This window comes from Corvus moneduloides, chromosome 2 (genome assembly GCF_009650955.1).
Source record: "Corvus moneduloides isolate bCorMon1 chromosome 2, bCorMon1.pri, whole genome shotgun sequence".
In the NCBI taxonomy this organism is placed as follows: domain Eukaryota; kingdom Metazoa; phylum Chordata; class Aves; order Passeriformes; family Corvidae; genus Corvus; species Corvus moneduloides.
In genome coordinates this window covers 39322800-39347717 of record NC_045477.1, presented here as the reverse complement: position 1 = coordinate 39347717, position 24918 = coordinate 39322800, and the positions used below count along the sequence as shown (strand labels likewise).

At 45.1% G+C, this 24918-nt stretch overlaps 1 protein-coding gene across 3 annotated transcripts in view; it reads left to right on the top strand.

The window, feature by feature from the left end:
- The window catches only part of MTMR2 (myotubularin related protein 2), a 63144-nt gene extending 38247 nt beyond the window's left edge, over window positions 1–24897 (top strand). For all 3 annotated transcript variants that reach the window (XM_032099212.1, XM_032099214.1, XM_032099213.1), the window contains 12 exons: window positions 2507–2601; window positions 2779–2889; window positions 4879–4980; window positions 5678–5761; window positions 12602–12751; window positions 13551–13739; window positions 15962–16147; window positions 17010–17216; window positions 18786–18878; window positions 20243–20356; window positions 21765–21941; window positions 22900–24897. In XM_032099212.1, coding sequence (XP_031955103.1) covers window positions 2507–2601; window positions 2779–2889; window positions 4879–4980; window positions 5678–5761; window positions 12602–12751; window positions 13551–13739; window positions 15962–16147; window positions 17010–17216; window positions 18786–18878; window positions 20243–20356; window positions 21765–21941; window positions 22900–23061 — 1670 coding nt within the window. In that variant the 3' untranslated portion in view covers window positions 23062–24897. The remainder of the gene's footprint in view (window positions 1–2506; window positions 2602–2778; window positions 2890–4878; window positions 4981–5677; window positions 5762–12601; window positions 12752–13550; window positions 13740–15961; window positions 16148–17009; window positions 17217–18785; window positions 18879–20242; window positions 20357–21764; window positions 21942–22899) is intronic.
- Window positions 24898–24918: the final 21 nt, after the last annotated feature.

The window sequence follows — 24918 nt, the reverse complement described above, 5'->3', positions numbered from 1 at the left end:
TCTTTCCTAAGGACTCTGAACTCATATTCCAGCCATACACTGCAGACTGATATCTGTCTCACTCCACAGACACAGCTCTGACAGTGAGGCAGTACTTTGAAGGGTTCCTAGGGAGTGTTTTAAGAGATCAGAGTTACCAGTGTTTTATCTGTTGGCAAATGGTGTGATGAGCCATGTAAATCTATAAGACTGGGTGACTTTTGGAGTAGCCCAGACAGCAGCTGCCTGTTCCAGCAAGAAGCTGGAGGCAGCAAAAAGGAAATCTTTGTTATTCACCAGCAATAATTGTTTCCTGTTAAAAGTGTGAAGAAAGGCAAATGTAATTCTTGTATTTTACAGGGAAGGGAAGAAAAAATATTTTCAGCCAACCCAATAATCTAGGGTAAGATTGGCCTGTAAAAGACAGGAATTCCACAAGCAGGGGAATTAGTAAATCTGGTTTCTGGTTTCTTTCTCCCATATGTATTCTCTTATACATACCAAAGACTGAGATCATTAGGCTTTCCCGTGGTGATAGCACTACTACAACCTCTCTATTATACCTGGCATTCGTTCTCACAAACAGTGGAGCGCTTTAATGCCGTGGAGATCCTTGTTTATCAAGTAGAGACTGCTGAAATCATACAGCTGTGGCAGGGTTAAGGTCAGACAAGCCATGTGTGTAGGTGCATTTGTACATGCGCAGTGTAATCAAGTAAAATTGTTTCCTTAGGAAACCAGGCTAATAAAATGCAAATGTGAAAGGTGGTGTGGCTTACAAGCTGGCAAGGCCAGTGTTTGAGATCGTGCCTGGGGTTCCTTACCTTTCCTCTTTACCCAGAAATCCCGTTCCTTTTCAGATGTAAATGCATGCTTTTCTTATTAGTGGATTTTGCTGGGGTTTTTTAAAACATTTTGAAATTACATTTTGAATAATGGGAACTCCAGTGGAAAAACTAGGCAGGCTGCCCTCACCCTTGTTATGCTTCCTGAGTCTGCTTTCAAACCTCTGTCAAACTAGTCTTGAAAAGAAGTGATTAATAATTGGCCACTAATGAAACACTTGGTTTAATTAGAAATGGCTATAAGCATTTTGTGTTTAATTGTCCTTCAAACAAATGTGTGTAAATTTATACAAATAAATAAACAGTGGAATTACTAGCATGTTTATATATATATTTTATTTCTTTTTAACCAGATATTGTATGCTACATATTTTGCTCTGAATTTGTCACTTCTGATATTTTAAGGATCTTTCTCCACATCCAAATCTCGAGAGTCAATGAAGACAATGCAGAAGCAGAACTGATGTGAGGATGTTTTAGTTATATGAGTTGCCAGTGCCCTGGAATATGGCAGACTTCTTCTCTTTCTCCCTCTGGGCTAAATCTCATGGGATAAAGGTGGAAGAAATTTAGGTTCCCATCCTGACACCCCAGCAGCCTCATACCTCATGTTCATGGTGGCTGTCTTCTGGGTAGGAGGCGAGCCGTCCTCCTGACATAGCCCTTGCGAAATGGGTGCCCTAGAGCTTGGAGGCTTGAGGTTATTAAGATGATCCAGGGAATTCTTTCATGGATCTGGCAGCTCTGGTCAGTGGGTCTCCTCTGTGTTTTTGAGGGGTGTCATTACTTGTTGGTGATAGTGTAAACCATTGCCATGACACAGCCAGCCAACTGCTTCAGTGGCAGAAGACCTGGTAGGCGGTAGAGGTGGGGAGGCAACAACTTAAATCTTGGCCTTTTTAATTGATATAAAACAGAAGGGCAGTTAGGAGAGGTGTTTGCTGTGGAAAGCCAGCAGCACCTCTTGCCTTTTGCTGGAACAAGTGAGAAACATTTGAGGCCTTTTAAGAAGGGGACTGTTTTGAGTCACCGTCACTCAGGCTCAAAAATAATTGAATTGTGTAGAGTAACTTGATCGCTGACTTCAGACCTAGAGCACCGGCAGCTGGGTGTTACATAGATTCATGGCTCCTGCAGATCACTGTAGCTCTGCTGGCTTTTAGCATGAAGGCCTTCATCCCAGGGCTGACTCCACATGCAAGGGTGTACAGAAGGACCCAGGCATCCTAAAACCTGCCTGCACAAGAACTGCCTTCTCCTGCCCCAGGTGGCACAAACCATCTTGGGCACAATCCTTAGCTTTTATGCAGATTGTTGTCAGCTTCAATTGTGTGCATCCAGGCAGGAGTGGTCTCCTCTTTTCATGCGTGTTCTCAGCTACTGGCAATAAGAGCAAACAGTGTGCACCAAACACTGGCCTGTTGACAGGGGTAGCAGTTTTGTGCAAATGGAGGATTCTGGGTGGTGGTACTATTTCTACCCAAACATTTACCTTCTCCACTGAACTGAAACTTGCATGTTAGCTCTAGGCTCTAGGCTAGAACCCCAGATTAAGCTTGTTTTAATTTCATGATCTGCAAGGTAGGGCCCCCAAATATTGCTGCTGGCATAATTTTTCTCCCATAAAGTAACCGTGAAATTAACAACTTCTTATTTTCTTTCTTTTTTTTTTTTTTTTAAAGCTAAGGATGTTACTTACATCTGCCCCTTCACTGGAGCAATCAGAGGAACCCTTACTGTTACCAATTATAGACTGTATTTTAAAAGCATGGAACGGGTAAGCTTTTGAAATGATCTGCTTTCGTTACCTTTTCAGTCTTTAGACCTAGGTGTTGTCTGAGAGTAATTCTGTCTGAAATGTAACTATATGTTTGGGAATATAGACATAAGGGAGCAGGAGCTGGGGATTTTTCCCCCTCCCCTTTTTAAACTCACAAATTTCAACTGTCTACAGGACCCTCCTTTTGTCCTAGATGCATCTTTAGGTGTAATCAACAGAGTGGAGAAAATTGGAGGTGCTTCCAGTCGCGGTGAGAATTCATACGGGCTGGAGATTGTATGCAAGGTAAACTTTTATCTGTGTTTTGCAATAGGGGAAGGGGAACATGTATTTTTAAAGGTTTTCTCTGTAGTACTGCAGGAAGTTCTGCAAAATGTTTCAGTCAGTATGACTTCACAGGTGCCAAAAAACATGATAAAAGTCATTTTCAGTATTCTCCAGCTCCACTCATTTGAGAAGAGGTCCAAAGCTTTTTTCGGGCTTTGTGCTGGGCAATGGCTTTTCTTCATCAAGGAAGTGTCAGCCTGCATCCTCAGTTTTCAGGGTGATCCACCAGACTTATTCTAGGTAGACCCCAGCTACTGTGGAATGCCGTAAGCATGTCACTCATTTGCATTTAAAGAGCAAGAAAGGGGCACGTTTCCCCCCTAAATCATTAGCTCATGTCCACCTGTTGCTGTGCTTTGCCATGAGGGACTGGTGAGTAGCCTTCAGTCCTTGTCAGGGCTGTTCTTTCGTTTCTTTCAAGGCAGTGCATATTTCACATGTGCCTCTCAAGAGCCCTTGGAATAACTGGAAATACAAACTGCAGTAAAAACTAACAATTTGCCTCCTCATGTCTGCTTGTTATAAACCCACAAAGAAGATAAAGCCACCATCTCCCCTCCTAAATTCATATCTCTGGATGGCGTGGCCCCTCTGCTTCCCTCAGTGACCACACAGGAAGAGCTGGATTCAGAAACTTGTCAGTCTTGGGCTGCTTAGAGCTTGTCAGAGCCCCTCAAGGCTAAAAGGATGCCACTTGCTGGATGAGAGCAGATGCAGGAAAGAAAAGGAGTCCCAAACTGCTCTGGTCACTGCTGTGATTTTGAGGCACCAGGAAGCTAAGCAGACTGTCACGCTGTGGGTGTGCTGAGTCAAGACCAGTTACTGCAATTTGTACCAAATCATCCAGCTGCTCCCTTGTCCTGTGGCAGTAATAACCCACCCTGGCTAACATAGGGTGGGCTGCTTTTGCTGGCAAGCTAATTTGTTCCCTGTTTTGATCTGGATTCCTAGTCCTCAGCCATTTTGTCATAAGCACACTTGGTCAGGTTTGGAGTGAACGGTATCATTTCCCTGGGTGGGAAACTCAGGCACAAACTATAGATGGGTGTTTTGGCCTTTTGTAGCATATTTATATATGTCGGCCTGCTTCACCAGGATATGCATAGCAGTTTGGTGCAATAATGGAGAGGTACAGATACAGCTTCTGCATCCTGAAAAGTTCTCTGTCTGAGACCAGTCATGTAATCCCTGTAAGGAAGCAAAGTCTTCAGCTGTTTATCTCATTCTCTGACTTGCTCTACTGTCTTCATGTACTTGAACTTGATAGCTCATTTCCTGTTGATGGGTTTTAAACTCTTTACTGCAAGCAAAAACTTAGAGATGCTTTATTTACTCTCCAAATTTGGTTTTGTAGATGACTACGGAAAGGTCCTGAAGGACCGCTTTTTGTACTGCTGTGCAAAGTGGAGGAGCTCTTGGTTTCAAGACATCCTCTTGAGTGCTCTGAGAGATGGAAAGTTTAATGGGAGATGGCATTGGATGCTTTGCACCCAACTGGCTGTCCTTGGGCCCTCTACATGCAGTACCTCTGTGGAGGTACTTTTTTAGGCCATCCCCTCCAGTGGTCTTGTGGCACTGCTCAGCGTGAGAGCTCAGTGAGAGCCGAGGAGGTCTGTCTCACAAAGTCCTGCTGGTCAGGCATAGCATTTTCCTGAGCAGGGCTCTCCTCAAGACTTTCAGCAGGTGGAGAGCTTCATGTGAAGGCAAGATGCTGTGGTCGGGCACAGCTGTGCCCTTCCTCGGCTGCTCTGCTGTTGTTGGAGGCTGCAGACAACCCCTGAACCAAGCCCAACATTGCAATACAGCACTGTTCAAAGTAGAGTATTAAATCAGTGCTAGAAAGGGCATTGTGATGTGACCCTGTTTTGAATTCTGAATTCTGGATTTTCCTTGGATTTTGAAGTGGTTCAGAAATTTGTAACTTGATTTCCCTCTTTTTTTCCCTAGGATATTCGAAACTTGCGGTTTGCTCATAAGCCTGAAGGGAGAACTAGACGATCCATATTTGAGAACCTAATGAAATATGCTTTTCCAGTTTCAAATAATCTGGTTAGTGTTTTCTCTTCAGCTTTTGCCAAAAGACACAGAGCAGCACTAAACTGTTTTGTTCTGTCCCATCTACTTAATACAGCATTCACATGGGGTGCATTTTCTTGAAGGAGAGGAAGTGCTAGTTTTCAAATCTGTTTTAAACTTAATTCTGTAGGAGTTTAGATCTTGTAAGAAACAGGAAAAGTCTATTACCATGCACTTCTTTCATGCATGGGGAATGACTTACTGATAAAGCCTTGTAACAGAGGGAAAGTACTCAAATCACAGTGACATCCATCAGGGGTTTACAGCTAATGGTGACTGCACTGCCCCAAATCTGGAATGCAGCCCCTCTGCTCTCTAATGTCATGACACTGCAATTGTTGTTTCAAATGCTGGTTGAAAGGATCTGGTTGTTAATCTGTAAGAGTATTCTTGCCCAAGTAGTTTTATCTTCTCTCTTTAATAACAAACTCCTTTTGTCCATGAAGTACTAGGTAATAGCTAAGGAAGATCAGGGACATATTGTAAAGGATATTGTTGTACTAATTACCTGCTACAGTGAGAGCGTTAATCTTTTTTATAAAGCCCTAAAAGAAAAGTGATGCAGTGGGAAAAAGAATGGTCAGTCATGAATTACTATTTGAGATATCAAACATCCTGTAAATGGGCTCTGAGTGGGCTCTTAATGGTAAATTTTCTTTCTTTCTTTCAGCCACTTTTTGCCTTTGAGTACAAAGAGGTTTTCCCAGAAAATGGATGGAAAGTGTATGACCCAACTTGGGAGTACAGAAGACAGGTGGGTATTGTGCCACATCCTTCCTCAGCCTCTCCTCTTCAGGAGTGAGGTCTGTGCAGTAATATAATTACAGGTCACATGGAGTGGAGAATGAGCCTGCTGACAAATGCTGTGCAGGCTGGGTTAGGATGTTGTTCTCCACGCTGCAGTGATTGATGAGAGCAGTACAGCTTTAGAGATGGTGGCATCCACTGATGGACATCAGCTCAGGCTCCAGAGAGCTGACTTCAGGCTCTGGTAGAAAAAACTAATGCTCTGGCTTGGTGATCAGGTGCTGCTGGTAGTGAGGAATGGAGGGTGTGTGTTCCAGGTACAGGCATCCCGTTGTTGAGTTTCACACCTCAGTGCTTGTTTGTATTAGCTTTAATTCTTTCCAGGTTTTCCTGTCTTAAACAGCAACCGGGGGGGGGGGTGGAAATTAAGTGTAGAATGCCTTCACTACCTAAGGTGTGGTTCCTTAGCATAGGGAACAACCTAGAGAGTACTGTGATTTACCATCGTTTAGAACACACAGTTGTAGTGTGTCCAGAGTAGACTGATCAAAGGTATTAACGACCATGAAGTGACAGGCTGTCAATTAGGAGTACTGTGGTAAAAATTTGAATAGTCCTCTCTGGGGTAAAAGATGGGAGAATTTTGATTTTTAAAATGAAATCACTCCTGTCATAAAATTGTCAAGTAGAAGAAAGAGGATGATTTGGTGACATGTTTGCCCTGGACACAGTAAGCTTCTGTCTCCTCCAGATCTGCCAGAATAAAACCAATTTTCCACTGTAAAATTAAGAAATTTTAAGCCACGCAATTTAAAGGTTTATTTGGGTCTTTCTCATCAAATCAAACAAAACCAGACCTCTGTCCTAGCCTAGTTGTTCGTCTCATTCCTGGAATCCAAAACCTAAGGATTTGTTTTTCTGGTTCTAGTCTTCTAGAAGCTGGGCATGCCTTCTAAATTGGTTATCTAGGCCTGTCATTAACAGATGGGAGAGAGCGCTTCGCTGTTGGGGGTGATCTGTTCTCTCCTAAAATAGCTGCCTAAGATAGATCGCTGCCTTCTAGGCTGCTAATGGGAAGTGAGATGTATCTTACTGTATCTTACTGTATGCTGCCTTCATTGCAAAAAGGTGTATTTTTTGCAATGAGATGCCACAATCTAAAATCCTGGTCAAGACAAGCTCCACGATAGTTTGTGATCCCTTTCTATCTAAGGTCAACTTGACTATAAGGCCAGATAATGCAGCAGTTATTGCTTTGTTTAGAATTTACCTCTTTCCTGGTAGTTGTTTTATGGGAAGATCTGCTGGTAGAGAAGGATTTGCAGCCCAAGCTATTTGAGCAAGGTGCTTCTTTATAGGGCCGAGAACTTTGGAGTAACGACTAAAGAACACCTGTGCTATCAAAATAATCTCCACTGGAAAGCGCAGCATTCGCTCAGCCAAGCATCAGTTAAAACAGGTGAAGTACAAAAGACATTTTTACAACACTTGGAAAGAGGAAACGATGACTTTAGATAATTTCAATGTAGATTATTCCACTTTCTTAATCCTGGCATGTCGGTTTTTATGATAGAAGCTTTTCTGTCCTTATTAGTTTTAATACTGTGATTTGATGCACCTTAAATTTGTTGGGAATTTGGTTACATGGTGAAAGGATACACGTATTTGCATACATGTGATTTGCAGCTCTTCATGGCCTTTCTGTAAAGAAAATGGGTGTAAAACATGACCCAGCTGAGGCATTGCTGCAGTGTGTCCTTGTGCTGTGGCCTGCTTTTGTGTTGTTTGCGAGTGGGAAGGACAAACTTTGCCTGGCTGCTTCTGTGTCAAGAAACCAAACTAACATCCACATGCCAAAGCCCTCAGTCATTTCCTTACATTGGTAACTGCAAAAGTGAATCCAAACCAGGATTTTTTGCAGCCACAGCCTGAGTTTTACCCATGATGGGCCACAGTCACTACCATTCCAGATCACACAATCCATCTGTTCCAGTTCCTTATCTCTAAAAGTGACCAACACCAGCTGCTGAAGAAGAGGCAAACCATACTGCAGTAGATGTTTATGTTGTGATCTGGCCAGGAGGAGAATTTCATCCCTTTTGTTAGATTGATTTAGGCCCTGCAACATGATGCTTTATGTCCCCTCCAAAACTTTTAGGTATTTCAGTCGGTTTATTTAATTCCAGCAGTTGTAACTATGGATGTTCAATTTATCTGTGTGAATGTCGTAGCCTTTTTTCTTAATCCAAGCAGGTTCTGCTAAAGCAATAACAAGTACTACAGTAAATCAGGATTATGTCTTGAAATGGCAGCGGGGATTCGTTAACAGTGAAACAAAACTGGCATCATCAAATCAGATAATGGGATTACCTGTCTCTGACTGTATGAATTGTGATCAGAAACAGAAAAGCAGGACATATGCACTGTCAGCAGGACCTCCTGGAATTGGTTTAAAACCTGTTAGAGAAGAGCTGGCCTAGGGCATCAGCAGCCCAGCAGTATGGCCAGGCAAAAACTTGCTATATCTTAGGCCAGGTCTTTTCCCTGTGGGAGCAGGGACACACAGAGAGGGGAGTGGAGCAAAAGTAAACTCCAACTACCAGGTATCCAGAAAAGACTTTTAGACCAGGATCCATGGTGAGATCTATGTTCACACTGGTAGACATGGCAAGTTTGAGTGTGGTATGATTTGTAGCAATTAGGAAGGCTATTCAGTAAACCCCTGACTTTCCTGTTAGCATTCTTGGGAAAGATGGAAATATGTAACTTATTAAGAATCTGTGATTGTGTAAAACTGTGGGGAGTAATAAACAACCTGTAGAGAACAAAAGGAACTCAGAGAGGTTTGAGATTTAGTTGGTAAATGGAATCACATGTGGCAAATGAAATTTAAAACTGAAATTGCTCCCTGATTTTTATTACACACGGGCTGGCAGAATATAAAACAGAATTGCAAAGTGAATAAGACTCACTTGAAACCAAAAGTCCTTAAGATGCCTTTGGAGTAACTTAAAGCTTTATTTTCCTTATTAAGGTGGGAAGCATTTGGAAAATATTACAAGAGGTTGTGAAGTTGTGTGATGGTTCCCTACAAGAGTCAATCTTGTCTAATATCCTGTGCTCTGGTCATATCTACCGGGGAGCCACAGTGGAGGGCTGTGGTTTCTGCTTTCAGAGAAAACATGGAGAGACTAATAACTCAGAAGAACTGCCCTGTTTTGAGGATAAAAGAAGTGCCCAGCATTAGTATACAAGTGGAATGGGAAAGGTAGAGCATGATAACATCAACCTACAGAGGACTGCTGGGTGTCACTTAGGGGAGTAGAGCGAGGATTGAACTGTTAAATGTCCCATGGTTTAACTGAGGTCCTGCTTATGCTGGGTGTGTCTCTACTGCAGAACAGATCACAGCTCTCTGGTACTGGGTGGACACAGCCTGGGCTCAGTAAATGGCAGAGGGACCAGCTTGGCTCTGCAGCTGTGTGCTGTGTTGGTGTAGGGCTGTGCCTTAGCCAGTGTGCTCAGCCTCTTGGTATCTTGTGGCTCAAACCAAGTTTGAGAGGGGCACTGCTGGTGTAACACAGGACCCTCCCTGCCTTGCCTGCTGCAGATCAAGGTGCACTTACATATCTAAGCTCAGAGTGGATCTGCTCAATCCTGTAGAGAGATCTGACTGTGTGTAACTAAAGCAAGGGAATTATTTTTTTCCTGTCAGTGAAGGATCCTCGTGTGCTTAACCTTAACCATGTGCTTTGCAAGGTGGTGGTGTCAGTGCTGTGCTGGTGTGGCTTCAACAGTTTTTCCCTGCAAATAAAGAAACTCCATCTTCTACATCATCAAGTGTAAATCAAGTGATAACCAAACCCAAGTCATTAAAGTAAGGCATGAATGACTATCTAGAGGGAAAACAAGTCTAGTTTGTATGTGGAGAGGACACAAAGGCTGTGTCTCTATGGTTAGATGATACAGTTGTGAGGAGCGTTCCCAAGCACAGGGGCAAGTTTCAGGCATAGCTACAGACCAGGCTGTTACCATCCCTCTTTTGAGTGAACATGATTGAGCATCTTTAGCCATGCACAAAGATACTGTGATGCAAGTCAAGGATCACCAGCAGGCAGTTTGGAGAAACTGTCCTGTCTGGAGGATAAGTGAGTTTAATAGTATGGATGTGAGGTGCATTGGTTCAGCTGGGCTCAGTGAGAACGATCATGGGTACATTTAATTTATCACTATAGAGGTGGCTTTGCTGCCTTCCTCAGTTTGCCCTCTGGCAGCCACCAGAGATATGAATTCCCCTAGAACCAGGAGCTGCTAGCAGCATTAATTTACCTGAAGAAGACAGACCTGTGCAGAAGTCTCTGGTCACTAATGTGGACATGCCACGTGCCCTGGCAGCTTCAGGATGATCACAGCCTGCTGTTAGCGAGGCATGCCTGAGTTCCTCCTGCAGGTGCGCAGGCAGGCAGTTCCCAGAGCGACTCCTTAGCCTGCAGAGGCTTATTGAGTTACATCTGTAACAGTTTGGTTTGATAGTAGGCTTTTGGGTGCTTACAACTTACCGGGAAGCAGTGAAATGCATCTTAGATGAGGAAATACCAGTGTGCTTTATATCACGTTTGGCTTTTTCTATTGATTCCAGCTGGAGAAGGGCAAATCTGAAGGAGCACGAATAAATGCAGAAGCTACAGTGCATGATGGCAAACTTCCAGGGAAGATGCAAATTCAGCTTCTCTTCTAGCCCGCTTGGCTTACTTCTGTTTGCTTCCAGTCCTTAGAGAAAGTCACGATCTGAATCCAAAGCGTTCTGGGTGGTGCTGTGATTCAAAGCTCCTGGGCCAGGGGAAAGCAAACATTCCCCAAGAGTCAAAGGAAATTTGAATGCTGATGCACAGCATCTTTTCTTTCTTTGGGGGCTTGTCGTGGATTTTTCTGGTCTAGGCTATAGCAGAGGAAAGATTTCCTTCAAATTTGTGTGTGGCAGCTGAAAGACTCAGAGTTTTGGAGAGCTTCAGAGCTCAGTTCTGGCCCAAGTAGTGTGTGCTGAAGCCACGCTGTCCAGCACTGTGAAGAGGGTGCTTTCCAGTGCCCACTCCTTGGTCTTCTCCATGAGCATTGGTAGAGTAGTTGGATAAAATGAAAAGGGGACTTTCTTCCATGTAGCTGCTTGTTAGCTCCAATTTTTCTTGCCAAGACTGTGCTGACTGAGTAGTTTTCATTCAGATTTAGGGGAGGTGGAATTTTCAGGAATTGTTTATGGATCCACTGCACGTACTTACTAGGACAGGACTGAGAACTAATTTGCCATTAGTCCACTTCTAGGTAGTAAACAGCTTGGTCACTGGCAAGAGGTCTTGCTATTCCCTGGCTGGCAGCAAAGCTGGTGGACCCAGCAGATTCCATCCTTGCTGGGTGCAGCAGGTAGACCTCTGAGCATGTTTTACCCATCAGTAAGCTTGAACTGTGTATACCCACTGTTTCTGCCAATTCTTCAGCTTCAGACAGTGCCAAAAATAGCTTTCCTTCAGGCTTTTGGGGTACTTGTGATCCCTGTAGTAACACTGCCTTCCCAGGGAGGGCCAAAGGACAGGGGTGGTTCATAAGCAGGGTGTGTGACTGATATTAGACAGAAGGTCTGGCCTCCCCTCAGATTTCTAACCACAACCTCTTTTGACAGCGTGACTCACCACTGGGATGGGGAGCCGGCTGCAGTCTGTGTGGGTCAGCCGTAATTATCACAGCTCGTCTGACTTGTGTTAGATTTGTCATTTATTTCCTGTGGGAGCCATGACAGTGGTAATCAGTGTGCCACCACTCTCCCTTAAAATGAAGTAGTGTTTATTAGAACAGAAGTGTGTATTGTGTTAAGAGTTGATGTTGCCCTCAAACACACTCTGTGCTTCACAGCCTGGCCATGTTTGCTGCAGCAGATGTGTCTTCCCCACAGAGATGCTTTGTGTCAGAGCTCAACCCTGCTGCCACAGGGGTCTGTTTAAATCTCTCCTTGCAGGCAGCTGCACCAGCCACTCCCTGTTGGTCTGTTCTCTCCTAGCATCAGCCAAACCACGTCTGCAGGTTGTCAGGGTTGTCCCCATTGTGCTTCAGGTGTTACTTGGAGATTGTTCTCTGGGAAGCTCTTGAGTGGCTTCCCCATCACGGCACGCTGAGCTCTATGATGTGTGTGTGGAGATTCCGTGCTCTCCCAGCCCAAGTCCTTAGTACAGCCAGAGAGCTTAGTGTGACAGAAACATGGGAGTTGCACATCACATACAGTCACACAACCAGAGACATACAGTTGTTAAGTTTTTGGTGTTTTTAGAGGTTTGCACAGTTGTGCCACAAACACTGAACAAAGCCCAGATCAGGATGATTTTTGGAGGTGTTTTACTTCCTGTTCTCCCTTCTTCCCCTTCCCCCATCCTGTCTGGGAACTCTGCTTTGTATGCCTGGTTTCCAACCACCACATTTGAACTAAGTGTCATGAGAGGACTCAGTTGGTCAGCCATTCTGTCCTGCTCCTGGCTCTCCTGTAAGCCCGTGATGAGACCAGGAGGTATTGTAAAGATGGGCTCAGGGGGACCACCTGTGTTTCTACATCTGTAGCCTCCACAGTTCCTTTGCCATGGATAACCCTGCCTGAAGCCCAGTTTCCCTGCTCTTCAGTGACTTGAGCAAAACATCCACCTCTCTGGGGAGAGATATGAAATGCAAGTTACCAAGATAATGCATTCCCAAGTACCAGCTCTAAATGTCCTTCCTTAACAAATGTTGCCTTGAATTTCAGGTCTGGGGATTTGTCTGTGCTGAGGTCTCAGAGCAACTCATTGCTAACCTGCAGTTTCCTCTTTAGGGAATTCCCAATGAAAGCTGGAGGCTGACCAAGATTAATGAGCGCTACGAGCTGTGTGACACATACCCTGCCATTCTAGCTGTGCCTGTAAACATTCCCGATGAGGAATTAAAGAGAGTGGCATCCTTCAGATCAAGAGGACGAATACCAGTGAGTGGGACAGAGGAAGCCACTTTGATGTGGTTTTGTTTCACATACCTTTCGGCAATAAGTACTACCAAGATCAGGCTGAGTGGATTCCAGGGAGCAAATAAATGGTCAGTGGATAATAAAAGTGACAACAACATGTTTGAGGACATAGAAAACAACAGCATCTACTGAAACTACTGTTGTGAAAGAGATGTAGACTAAACCAAAACTAGAAGATAAGATAATTTAGCACAACTCAAACCAAATCTCAGTTCAGTTCCTGGGAAACACAAAGCAGCTCTGTTTGGCTGTTTACAAGAGTCTGGCCTACTCTGACTTTCAGGATAGAGGAAGACGCAGTGATACTCTTGATGAGAGTGCTTATTAAATGAAATAAGATAAAACACATTGTAATGATGATTATTTCAGAGGTAACTGAAAAGGTACTGGTTTACTTCTCAAGTCTATAGAAAATTCAGTCTGTTCCTAAAGTGCTTAACTTTTACATTGTGTAACATAAAGTAAGATACAGCCCACATACTGACTCACACAACAGCCAGGAAAACAGTCTCCATCGTATTTAAAAGTCAGACTTAAACAATTTGATCACCTTTGGTTTGTTCAAACTTTGGGAATGCTACCAGAATGAGTAAGGACAGTGGAGTTCTTTCATTCAGTTGTGATTTAGTAGAATCCTTCAGTCCATTTAGCCTTCTGGAAGCAGCTAACAGGATCCTAGAGCAAACCATTACAGGTAAATCATTTCTCTAGTTTAACAAATCCCATTTTTCCTTAATTTAATTCCCATTTGTTTCCAAAGGTCTTGTCATGGATTCACCCAGAAAGTCAAGCAACGATCACTCGCTGTAGCCAGCCCATGGTGGGAGTGAGTGGCAAGCGGAGCAAGGAGGATGAAAAGTACCTTCAAGCCATCATGGATTCGAATGCCCAGTCCCATAAAATCTTCATATTTGATGCACGGCCTAGTGTGAATGCTGTAGCCAATAAGGTCAGGTACTTTTTCCTCTGACTAAAACTGGGAATGTAATAATTTAGAGCACATTTCCCACCACCATTTCATATTATTCTTAAGGATCACAAAAGGGTTTTCCACTGCAAAGGAAATCTGCATGCAATGATCCAGTTCTCTAGACAGACTTTTGTACCTGCACTGGTATCTGTAAGATGTCAGTGTGACTACTAATGATCCATTCTATTAATTTACAATGGGAAATGAGATTGGAAGGGGAAAAAAAAATGAAGTAGTACTAAGATCAGACTCTAGCACTTTGGGCCTTGTGTATCACCATTTTTCAATTCACATGGGTGAAATACTGCTTCCTCTAACAGCACCAGAACTTTGTCCCTGTTAACTGTGATGGGAGCAGGAGATACTCAGCACTTCTGAAAATCAGGCATCGAGATTTTTAATTCCAAAATATAACTGGGGATTGCTAATGTCAAGGAATATTGCTGTGTTCTTTCTGCTGTTATAGAATCACAGGATGGTTTGGGTTGGAAGGGACCTTTAAAGGTCATCTAGTCCAACCCTCCTCTGCCATGAGCAGGGACATCTTCTGCTAGATCAGGTTGCTTGGAACCCATCCAACCTGACCTTGAATGTTTCCAAGAATGAGGCATCTACCACTGTTCTGGAAAACCTGTTCTAGTGTTTTACCACCCTTACTGTGAAAAATTTCTTCTTTATATTTAGTCTGAATCTACTCTCTATTACTTTCAAACCATTACCCCTTGTCATGTCACAACAGGGCCTACTAAAACATTTGTCCCCATCTTTCTTATAGGCCTCCTTTAAGTACTGGAAGGCTGCTATAAGGTCTCTCCAGGGCCTTCCCTTCTCAGCCTTTCTTCACGGGAGAAATGCTCCAGACCTCTGATCATCTTTGTGGATTTGATCCAACAGTACCACGTCTTTCCTCTGCTGAGGTCCCCAGAGTTGGACACAGCACTGCAGTGGGGTCTCACCAGAGCAGAGCAGAGGGGCAGAATCCCCTCCCTCACTCTGCTGCCCACGCTGCTTTGGATGCAGCCCAGGACACGTTTGGCTCTCTGGGCTGTGAGTGCACATGGCTGGGTCATGTCCAGCCTCTCATCCACCAGCACCCCCAAGTCCTTCAGGGCAGGGCTGCTCTGATCTGTTCATCCCCAGCCTGTGTTGATACCAGGAGTGTCCTGACCCAGTTGCAGCACTTGGCACCTGGTCTCGTTAAACCTCATGAGGTTCCCGTGGGTCCACTTCCCAAGCTTGTCCAAGCCCCTGTGGATGGCATTTGATCCTTCTGTTTGTGTCACTGATGAAGATATTAAATAGCCCTAGTCCCCATATGGACTCCTCAGGGACACCACTTGCCACTGGCTGGACATTGAGCTATTGGCCACTACCCTCTGGCTGTGACTATCCAACTTCTCATCCATCAAACAGTCTGCCCATCATCTCCAGTCTAGAGAGAAGGATGTTGTGGGGCACTGTGTCAAAGGTTTTACTCAAGTACAGGTAGATCACACCCATAGCCCTTCCCCTGTCGGCTGCTGTAGTCACTCCATCATAGAAGGCCACGGGGCTAGTCAGGCAGGACTTGCCCTTGGTGAAGCCATGCTGGATTTCCTGAATCACCTCCCTGTCCTCCATGTGCCCTGGCACATCTTCTCAAAGGATCTGTTCCATGATCCTCCCAGGCACAGAGGTGAGGCTGACAGGTCAGTAGTTCCCAGGGTCCATCATTCTATCCTTCTAAAAATTGTGTTTCATGCCATCACTTTAAGCTTTGTTTTAATGGTGGAGCTGCTTTGTTGCACTAAAGATCTTTTTTTTTTTTTAAATCTGCCTTTCCCACCACTTAGGAAAGACAATTAGTGTGTGGGTTATCCTCCTCTGTAATAGTATGGTAAATTTTTAAATGATAGATTAGCGAATGTAATGAGTTAACAGCTTGAATGGGGATAAATGATAATTACAGAGGAAAAGAAGGCTTGTAATGTGATACTCTTTAGTAAAAATTGTAGGATTCATTAGCTATTGCAGAATAGAGACACAAAGTGTGTGCCTGTACATGTTTGCTCCCAACTGTAAGATAAAGCCAATGTTTTTTGCCTGCTTTAGATAGCCCAGTCACTGTCATTGTCAGCTGCTGTTTGCTCAGGACAAAGGACTGGGGTAAAGTACAAAATATGTTTTTGCTTAATGATCTGTGTGTGGATTTTGTTCTTCAGGCTAAAGGAGGGGGCTATGAAAGCGAGGATGCCTATCAGAATGCAGAATTAGTGTTCCTGGACATTCACAATATTCATGTTATGAGAGAGTCGCTGAGAAAACTGAAAGAAATTGTGTATCCCAATATCGAGGAGACTCACTGGCTGTCTAATTTAGAGTCAACTCACTGGCTAGAGCATATCAAGGTATGCATGTTTGCATCCCCTGCATGTGGCTGGGCAACCACAAGTCCTTACCAGTCTGCTCACTGGGAAAGATATCCAGAGCTAATGCCAGGATTTTAAATTCCTTGTAAATTTAAAGACTTACAATTTGTTTTCCATTTATAAGCAACTAAAACCATAGTTTCTTGGAGTGAGGAATCTTAAGGAGATGAGAAGAGGGACAAGAGAAGGGGCTAAAATACTGAAAGATGGTGCTTTGAAAGTGAAGGATGTTCCTGGGTGATGTGTAACTGTGAAAGCTCTGCTTAGAGCTCAGGAGTCACAGAGTTTCCAAGCTCTTGACTCAGCTCCTTGACATCCTGGCATTATTGACTGGTCCAGACAAGGAAATGCTGGGAGTTTGTGCCCTGTCAGCCTTTCAGGAATCCGAGCAGAGTCAGAATAAGGAGGCAAAATGTTTTGGCTTCTCCAGATGTTGGTTTTCAAATTAGCTTCTTCTGCTCTAAAAATGTCCAGCTTACATTGTTGCTCTGCTGGTGCAGACGGGCAGATCTGCTCCTGGGGCAGCTGCAAGGTGATGCCCATTCCTATCAGACACAAAATGCTCCTTCATTTAAATCCTGACTTGTCCAAGGACTGAGCTTTATGCAAGGGCTCTTCTAGAGTTGTGCCTACACTACAGTTTAGATGTATCGTCATCTTGCTGGAACAGAAAATGTGTTCACCAGTTTGCTGTCCTAGTTATAAAGTAGTTGGAACTGATTTACCATTCTCCTTGAGGCAAACAGAGCCCTTGGTCTGTCCTGTGCTGTCACTAGCCATTTTTCATTTATAGTTTCTGTTCCAAAGAGATTTTGTAATTTGTTTTTTTTCCTTGCCCTAGCTCATTCTTGCTGGAGCCCTTCGGATTGCTGACAAAGTGGAATCAGGGAAGACATCTGTGGTTGTGCACTGCAGTGATGGCTGGGACCGCACAGCCCAGCTCACCTCGCTCTCCCTGCTCATGTTGGATGGCTACTACCGAACTATCAGGGGCTTTGAGGTGCTAGTGGAGAAGGAGTGGCTGAGCTTCGGCCACAGGTTTCAGCTGGTGAGTCACTAGCCCATGGAAGGCACTGAACACAAAGTTATTGTCCCTCCTGAAGGATTTCAGGGGAGTTTAGCCTTTCCTGTGAGAAGTTTCCTGGCTGAACTCGCAGAAGAGAGGTGAATGCTGATGTTATTGTTTTCTACCTATAATTCCATTTATCTCTTAACCTCCTTGGGACTGTATTGGTTAGATACCAGGAACAGCTGGTATTAAGTCTCTCAGGTGTCTGACTGATAATGTCACGTTCCCATGCTTAGGCTTAAACTAGCAGTGTGCTTTGGGTTCAGTGCTGGCATTTCTGCTGGGAGTTGGCAGAGACCACTGGGACATTTTTTGTCTTCATTTCCAGTTCAGTCCATTTTCTCAGACTGCTTGGGCACCATCATCTAAGAAATGCTTTGGTATTGAAGAGGTTGGGGAATTTGTTTATAGCCTTGAGCTCACATTTTTTTCAGGCACAGTTCATTTTTGGAGAGGCTTCTAATTATATAGGTGAAAGAGCAGCAGTTTGAGCCTGGATCAAGAGTAGCTTGTGGTTGTGTCCTTGCAGCTGGCAGAGAGGCAGCTTTGTGGGCTTGTGACACAGCAGTTTGTTATAGTTTGCACTGATGGGAATTGAGAGGGCTTTTCAGTAGAATCCTTTCAGTCTTTGTTCCTTCTGTGTTTTGCTTGTAGCTGTTCTCTCATGGTTGTTTCATTCTGCAAGGGCTAGAACAAGGTCTGTGTACAGCACTTGCAGCAATGGGTTGCACTGTCAAATGCTCTGAGGAAGGTGGGGAAACTGAGGCACTGAAACAACTGAGGTTGTGCTGCAGCAAAACTTGTTATCTGGTATTTGAACAACGAGTGTTTTAGCTTCTTCACTGTGTAGACAAGGAAGATAAGTGACAGTGATGGTGAGGGGAGAACTGTATTGGAGATCTCTGTTACTTACACGTTCTTGTTCTGTCTTTGTACCGTGCTTGGGGCTCCCGGGTGATACGTAACCATTAATGCACTCTGCTAGTTCTGAGGAGTCGTGCCTCACGTGTTGGCCACACAGCACAGTCAGGGTTGGAGGCCTGCTTCAGGGAGTAGTGTCATTAGTGCCTCTCTGGAGGTGGCAGGCGATGGGCTGGGCTGGTGTTTGTACAGCTCTTGGAAGCAGCGAGGTGTTGCGTGACGGTTATCGCCGCATGCCGTGCCTGTAGGTAGTGCTTGTGTCTAGCACGCTCTACTACTGAAGTAGCCAGGACAACAGCTGCAACTGAAGCAAAAAGCATTCTCATTTTTTTCCCTTCTAAACTTTAGCTATTAACTGAAATCAGTGCCAGCATAGCATCTGGAGCCTCTACTCAAACAACTCTTGTTTTAACTTAGCATGAAAATATCCCCATAAAGAATTTTCACTTCAAAGACAAAGAGAGTAGCTGTCCTTTACTCCTTTACCCACTGATATGGACAAAGCAGTATCAAGACTCATTAGAAGCTTTTGAAGCTGTTGGTAAAGGTTTAGGTGACAGAGAGCAGACCCCAGCAGTTTCCCCATGAAGCCCTGGGTGACTCGTGTTCTGTGTGCTGCTGTTTCAGAGGGTTGGCCACGGGGACAAGAATCACGCGGATGCCGATCGCTCCCCCGTCTTCCTGCAGTTCATCGACTGTGTCTGGCAAATGACAAGACAGGTAAACTGCTGGGTGGCACCCGTGTCCACAGAGCCAGGGCACTGAGACATGGCACAGTGTCTGGACACAGGAATGATTTCCAAGCTGACCTGTGCAGGATCTCCTTCCTGGGCTTGTACTCTGGCTTTGATTCTGGCAGCAGGCTTTTTGGGAGCCTGTTAAGCAAAGAGCCTGAAGGCACTTGCTAATGTCAGTCCCTACCACGGGTGGGTACGACAGATCCCTGTTGCCTCTGCTCAAGCTGATGCTGTAACCTGATCCAAACTGCAGCAAGACAGGCTCCATTTTAACTTCTTCTGAAGGCCGATGTACTGCTCCCAGTTCATAATGTGATGTACAGAGCTGAGTGCCTCACTTCAGACCAGGCATGGCAGAGGTGCAGTCCAGGAGAGATCCCCTGTGTCTGGGAGGTTTTTCTCCAGGCATGTGGAACCTGGAAGGTTTTTGGTATCTTCTGTGACACAAAAGTCAGCTATGGTCAGGCAGTTCACTGGAAAAAAAGCTAGGCTCATCATGGATTAGACCAGGAGAAATGGAAGAGAAGGATGGCACTACATATGAAGCTGTACCACATCCATGCAGAGAGAAGAGGAGGCTTTACTGTCATCAGAAGTCACTTTCATTTTGGTCTCCTTGGATTGCTCCTATAGCTGGGCATCCTGACCTGCAGCTGGTGAGGTCAAGATGTCACAACTGGGGCAGCCTGGGAAGAGAAGGGTGGTTGTGAGGGAGGAGGGCCTCCTGCTCTCCTCTCCATCGCCCCTGCATATCTTTGCAGTTCACTGCATGTATTCTTACTGACCTTTTGTGGAGCTTCAGTTGTCCTTGTCTCAGATTGTTTCTGCACAGAACTCAGCAACAAACATGGCCTATGCCCATACACCTTTTCCTCCTGCTGGCCTCTGTCACAAGGTGCCTCCCTGCTGTTCCCTCTGGGCAGTGCTGTGTTAGGCACCCAGGTTATTTCCATTTGGCCCTGGGAAATCTCCACTTTTTGAACATATTTATTTCTTGTGAGCCTTTTATTCACAGTCCAGCTGCATGGCTTGTCATGAGGAGCAGGCATAGCAGAGCGAGCTTCAATTTGAAGCAGCACCGAGTGTATATAAACACAGTGCTGTAACCCTGCTGACCTCTGGCTTTTGCTCAGAATTCCTCTCTGCACATGCAAAGTAGCTTTCCAAGAGGGAAACTCTTGCTCCTGGAAGGAGCAAATATGACCCTGAGTATCCAGCCAGGCAGGGAACAGGGACAGATCCTGTTCTAGAAATCAAGAGGCCAACTCCTTACCAAGACCACAGTGTGGGAGAAAGTTTATTTTCCTGTTTCAAAATCCCAGCCTAATTTTCTGTTTCTGCCTAAAGTTTCCTACAGCATTTGAGTTCAATGAGTACTTCCTGATCACCATCCTGGATCACCTGTACAGCTGTTTGTTTGGGACCTTCCTCTGCAGCAGTGAGCAGCAGAGAGTGAAGGAGGTAAGACAGCTTCTCTCCAAGGTAAACCCTGTTCCTGAGTGCTTTAGCTGGCCAGATATTGCTACAGAAGCTGGTTCCTCACTCAAAGGTAGATGTAGATGTGGGCCTGGGAAATGCCAAGCCCACCTTCTCAACAGCTGGGACTTGGGGGATTTTCCTCTTTGCACAAACTGCTATCTGTTGGAGACTTCATGTTTCAGAGCAACACCATCTCCCTTCTGGACACTCTGTCTACTTCCAGTTAGTCACTAGTGGTTGAATAGCTCTTGGTGTCTCCCAGGCAGTGGAAACACAGTTGTGCTTTGAACTTACAGTTTACTGTAACCTTCTCCGTGGGAACTGGTGCTCTTTTGTTGTCCGTTTTCTTTGAAGTGGTCCCTTTAGGGTACTTTGAACTACCTAGTGCGTGCTGTCATTCTGCACACACAGGTTTCAGCAAGTAACTGGTCTTAATGTGTGTTCTTGCTGTGCTTGCATCTTCCCGGGAGAGGACAACTCTCCTACTCTCAGTGAGGACGCGCCTCTCTGTCCTGCCACAAGCCAGCTCTGCCCTGCAGTCTGGCAGAGGTTTGTTTGCCCAGGGAGGAGCGTAGAGATGTGTACACTCAGACCCAGTGTGGAATTAGAAGGAAAACAGTGGCACTCATTCTGTCTCACCTAGCTGAAGATGAAGCATTCTGTCACCAAAGGCTGCAGCCGAACAGCACAGAGGTACACGAGGGCAGTGCTGTGCAAACCTGATGTGATTACATTTGATAGAACATCAGTTAAAAATAATCATAAAAGCTAGCTGTAAAATAAAAGTGATAGCATTTTACTATAGTGAAATCAGTGTCCCTGTTTCTCTGGGGTCCACAATGATTGAATAATTGTCATTTCCAGGGAAGAAAATCTGCATGCTGTTTGGACGTGGGTTTGGGGGTTTTTTTAAAAGGCCGCAGCTTAGTGAAGTACTTAATCTAGAAAGTACTTCAGCACTGGTTTCAGTGGGAGTATTCACAGGTCTAATTATTCCACTAGATCAGGGCCTAAGTCAAATGTTTTCTCTTCTTCCTTTGCAATTAAATCCAGCAGGTCCTCCAGGAGCACTTTAGAGAAGTGAAGTTTAACTAAAGCACTCAGAGTTCACATGCCAGTCCCCTCTCGCTGTACCAGTGGTGATGCCTGGTCTGTGCTGGCAGCTGGGTGGGTCAGAGGGGTTGTTCTGTACCAGGGTGCGTGTGCCTGCCTGCATTCATGTGCTTTGAGTACAAGAACCACATCAAAAGAACAGTTTTGGGGTTTTTTTAAGCTACAAAAAAGCAACCAGATCCATATAAATGACAGGCATATGTCTGTGCTGCTGTAGTTTGTAGATAGCTGGGATTCGTATGGCAAATAAAGCCTCCTCCACCCCCTTCCCTTACAGAGCCTTCCAAAAAAGACTGTATCACTTTGGTCTTACATCAACAGCCAACTGGAAGACTTCACTAACCCTTTGTACGTGAGCTACTCCAACCACGTCCTGTATCCCGTGGCCAGCATGCGCCACCTCGAGCTGTGGGTCGGTTACTACATCCGCTGGAACCCCAGGATGAAGCCTCAGGTACGCCTCTTCCTGCTTCCCTCTCTGCTGCTACCAATACTCTTATTTGGAGATCAAGACCTTTAGGTAATCTACAAACTTATGCTGCCACTGCTTAAATCTGAAAACAAACACCTAAATTCAAATGCCAGCAAGAGCAAGCGCCACCTAGAGCTGCCTGGTGCACGTGCCCAGCTGGACATCACCACCTTGTGAAATCTGCAGGAACTGAGGATTCTCAGCGGTTTGGGAAATTCCTCACTTAGAATGTCGGAAAAATTATTTGAATTCTCTTTACAAAAGAGCTTAAACCCCTAAGACTTCTCTGGATATGGGGCTCTAGATAGGAATTTTGGGGCTATATTTAAATTACTGATGACAGAAACCTGCTGCTTGCTTTGGCTGCCTGAGGTGCAAGGGTCTGACCTCAGCCAGCAGGGAAGCTGGCAGGGAAGTCTGAGCATGACCCTGAATGCTGACGTCACTTTTTAATAGGAAGGGACAAAAATTCCCGATTGCCTCACTGCCCATCTGCACGTAACAGCTCTGCAAATCTGCAGCCTTAGACACAGGAACCCAGCAAACACTTTGCAATACTGGCTACTAAACAGTCAGAACTATGTGAAAATATTTAGAAGAATCTGGCTGGTTTTCCACCAAGCCCCTGAAATTATGCCCAGGCTGAGATGCCATGGCCAGTGTCCCCCAGAAAGGTCAGAGATTAGAGTTTGGCAACAGTCATCTTTCAAAATGCGTACAGACTGTTTTGTTTAGCCACCCCTGCAATGTGCATGTTGGATCCAAACGAGCAGCCCAAAGCCAGAGCAAGCACTCAGGTACCTGTGGGCTGGAGACTGATGACTCTCAAGTACCTCCCCTCCTTCCCTCACAGCTGTGTGTAAGGTCAGCAGCAGTTTTGTGCTTCAGGCTCCCACTTCCACGCTCACCTCCCAGTGCTCAGCTACACATTTCCTTGCAGGAACCTGTCCATAATCGCTACAAGGAGCTTCTGGCCAAGCGGGCTGAGCTGCAGAAGAAAGTGGAGGAGCTGCAGAGGGAGATCACCAACCGTTCCACCTCATCCTCGGAGCGAGCCGGCTCTCCCGCGCAGTGCGTCGCTCCCGTACAGACAGTTGTATAATACGGACTTCTTTTTGCTGAGTAACTTCCCAGGACCATGGGGGGCAGCTTTTCAGAAACCCCCTGGATTTCCAGCATGGTGCTTGGGAGATGCCAACCTATTTATTTATTTCTCTCCAGGGTAACTTATTAGTACTGTAGCACTAGAGAAAGCTTAAAGCAAAAACCAACACAGACAAGGCCCCCTATGCAATTAACCTTCTCAGTGGCTAGCTTTTAATACAAGCCAATTGCACCTGCCACTTGTAAGAAGCCTGGAGCTTGCTCTTTGTTCACTGATGTGCTGGAAATCACTTGGCTTGGAAGAGTCTGTGCACGAGCATGAAGTACTGTGGAGGAAAAATGTCTGCTCAGAAGTTTGAAAGGCCAAACCTGCCTTTCTGTTGGAGCCTCAGATGCAGCTGTGACATCACACACCCTCCTGCACAGCAGAGTGAACAGGGGCATTTGCCAGCACAGCTGGAAACAAGCAACAGTAACGTCTGCAACGTGTCACTCCCTTCACCTCAACCTAGACCATAGGAAGCCATGTAAATGATGCCTTATTTAAAGAACAGGCAGCTTCTCCCCAGTAAAACACAGCAGTAGAGGAGCAACATACAGGCCTTGATTTTGTAGGACAACGTTTACTTCCATCTCTGCAACTTTGGAATCTTGCTTATGGTTTACAGTGGGTGTGCCAGGATGCAACTTAAGCACCTTTATTTCTGAGGGGGGGAGCAGAGTGTGGCTCCCCTGGGCTTTCCACAGCTCCTCTGGCCTCCAGTGCCTCATAGTCATCAGGGGAAAGGTAGTGGAATACCAAGGGGCACGTGTGAACTGCTGGGATCAGCCATTACGTTTTGCTTGGGCAAGCATAATTAGCAATTTTAATGCTTCTGTGCAGGGTTATAGTGGTGTACTTATGGTATTTCAGTTTTCTGCTAACTAATGGAAGCAACTGTGCATCAACCAAAGACGCCTTTCTGCCTGCATTGCAACTGCTGCTTTAGGTTTTTCTGGCAGACTGAACAGCTTAGCCATTTTCTAAACCCTACCTTTTTCCTCATAGTCTGCTTCAAGAACTGGTGTCACTCAACTAAACTCAAGTTGAAATTCAATTTTAATACAAAAATTTACTGTAGGAGATAAACCAGACACTTGGTCAAACCATGACTGCCCCCTTGCTCTTCCAAACAGGTAAGCACAGGGTTGCAGAAGAGGGGGCTTTCAGAAAGGCAGTGAAGTATGTGCAAGGTCTTCAGGCTGCTTCTCCACCTGTCTGCTAAGGAGAAGGGGCACTGCCTGGTGTGGGTTCCTGTCTTGCTCTTTTATGACAGGATCCCAGACTGTAGTCACCTGTTTAATATGCCTGTCAGCTGCTTCACTCAGCTGCTATTCCCCTCGAGAAGGATTTTTGGAGAGAGCATAAAAGCAGACCCATTTCCACCTAAGCAACTGCCTTTCAAAAGCCAAATCGTGCCAAGGCAGTTAACAGTCTTTCCTCCTGCAGTCTCCACTTCTGTCTGCTCTACTGCTGCAATCACCACACCGTGCTTACAGAGAAATCCACAGCCACCTCCTGACAGGATAAGTAAGAGGCTGCACAGCATCACCACGTTTGTTACAGAGTGGCCTGACGCATTATGGTTCAATAGTGCAAAGAATCCACACAAAATAACTTTCTAAGGACTTGGATTTGCTTTGAGGTTAAAGGCAGGTCTGCTCTTATGTACAATCACTATGTAAGATGGTTTAAAGCATTATTCTGTATTAGCAAGTTGACTGTGTGTGTATATTTTGTTTCTTGATGAAGGCTGTTTGGTTTCCTTAACACTAATAAAAACAGATAAATGGATAAAGTTCCTGTGCTCTTATT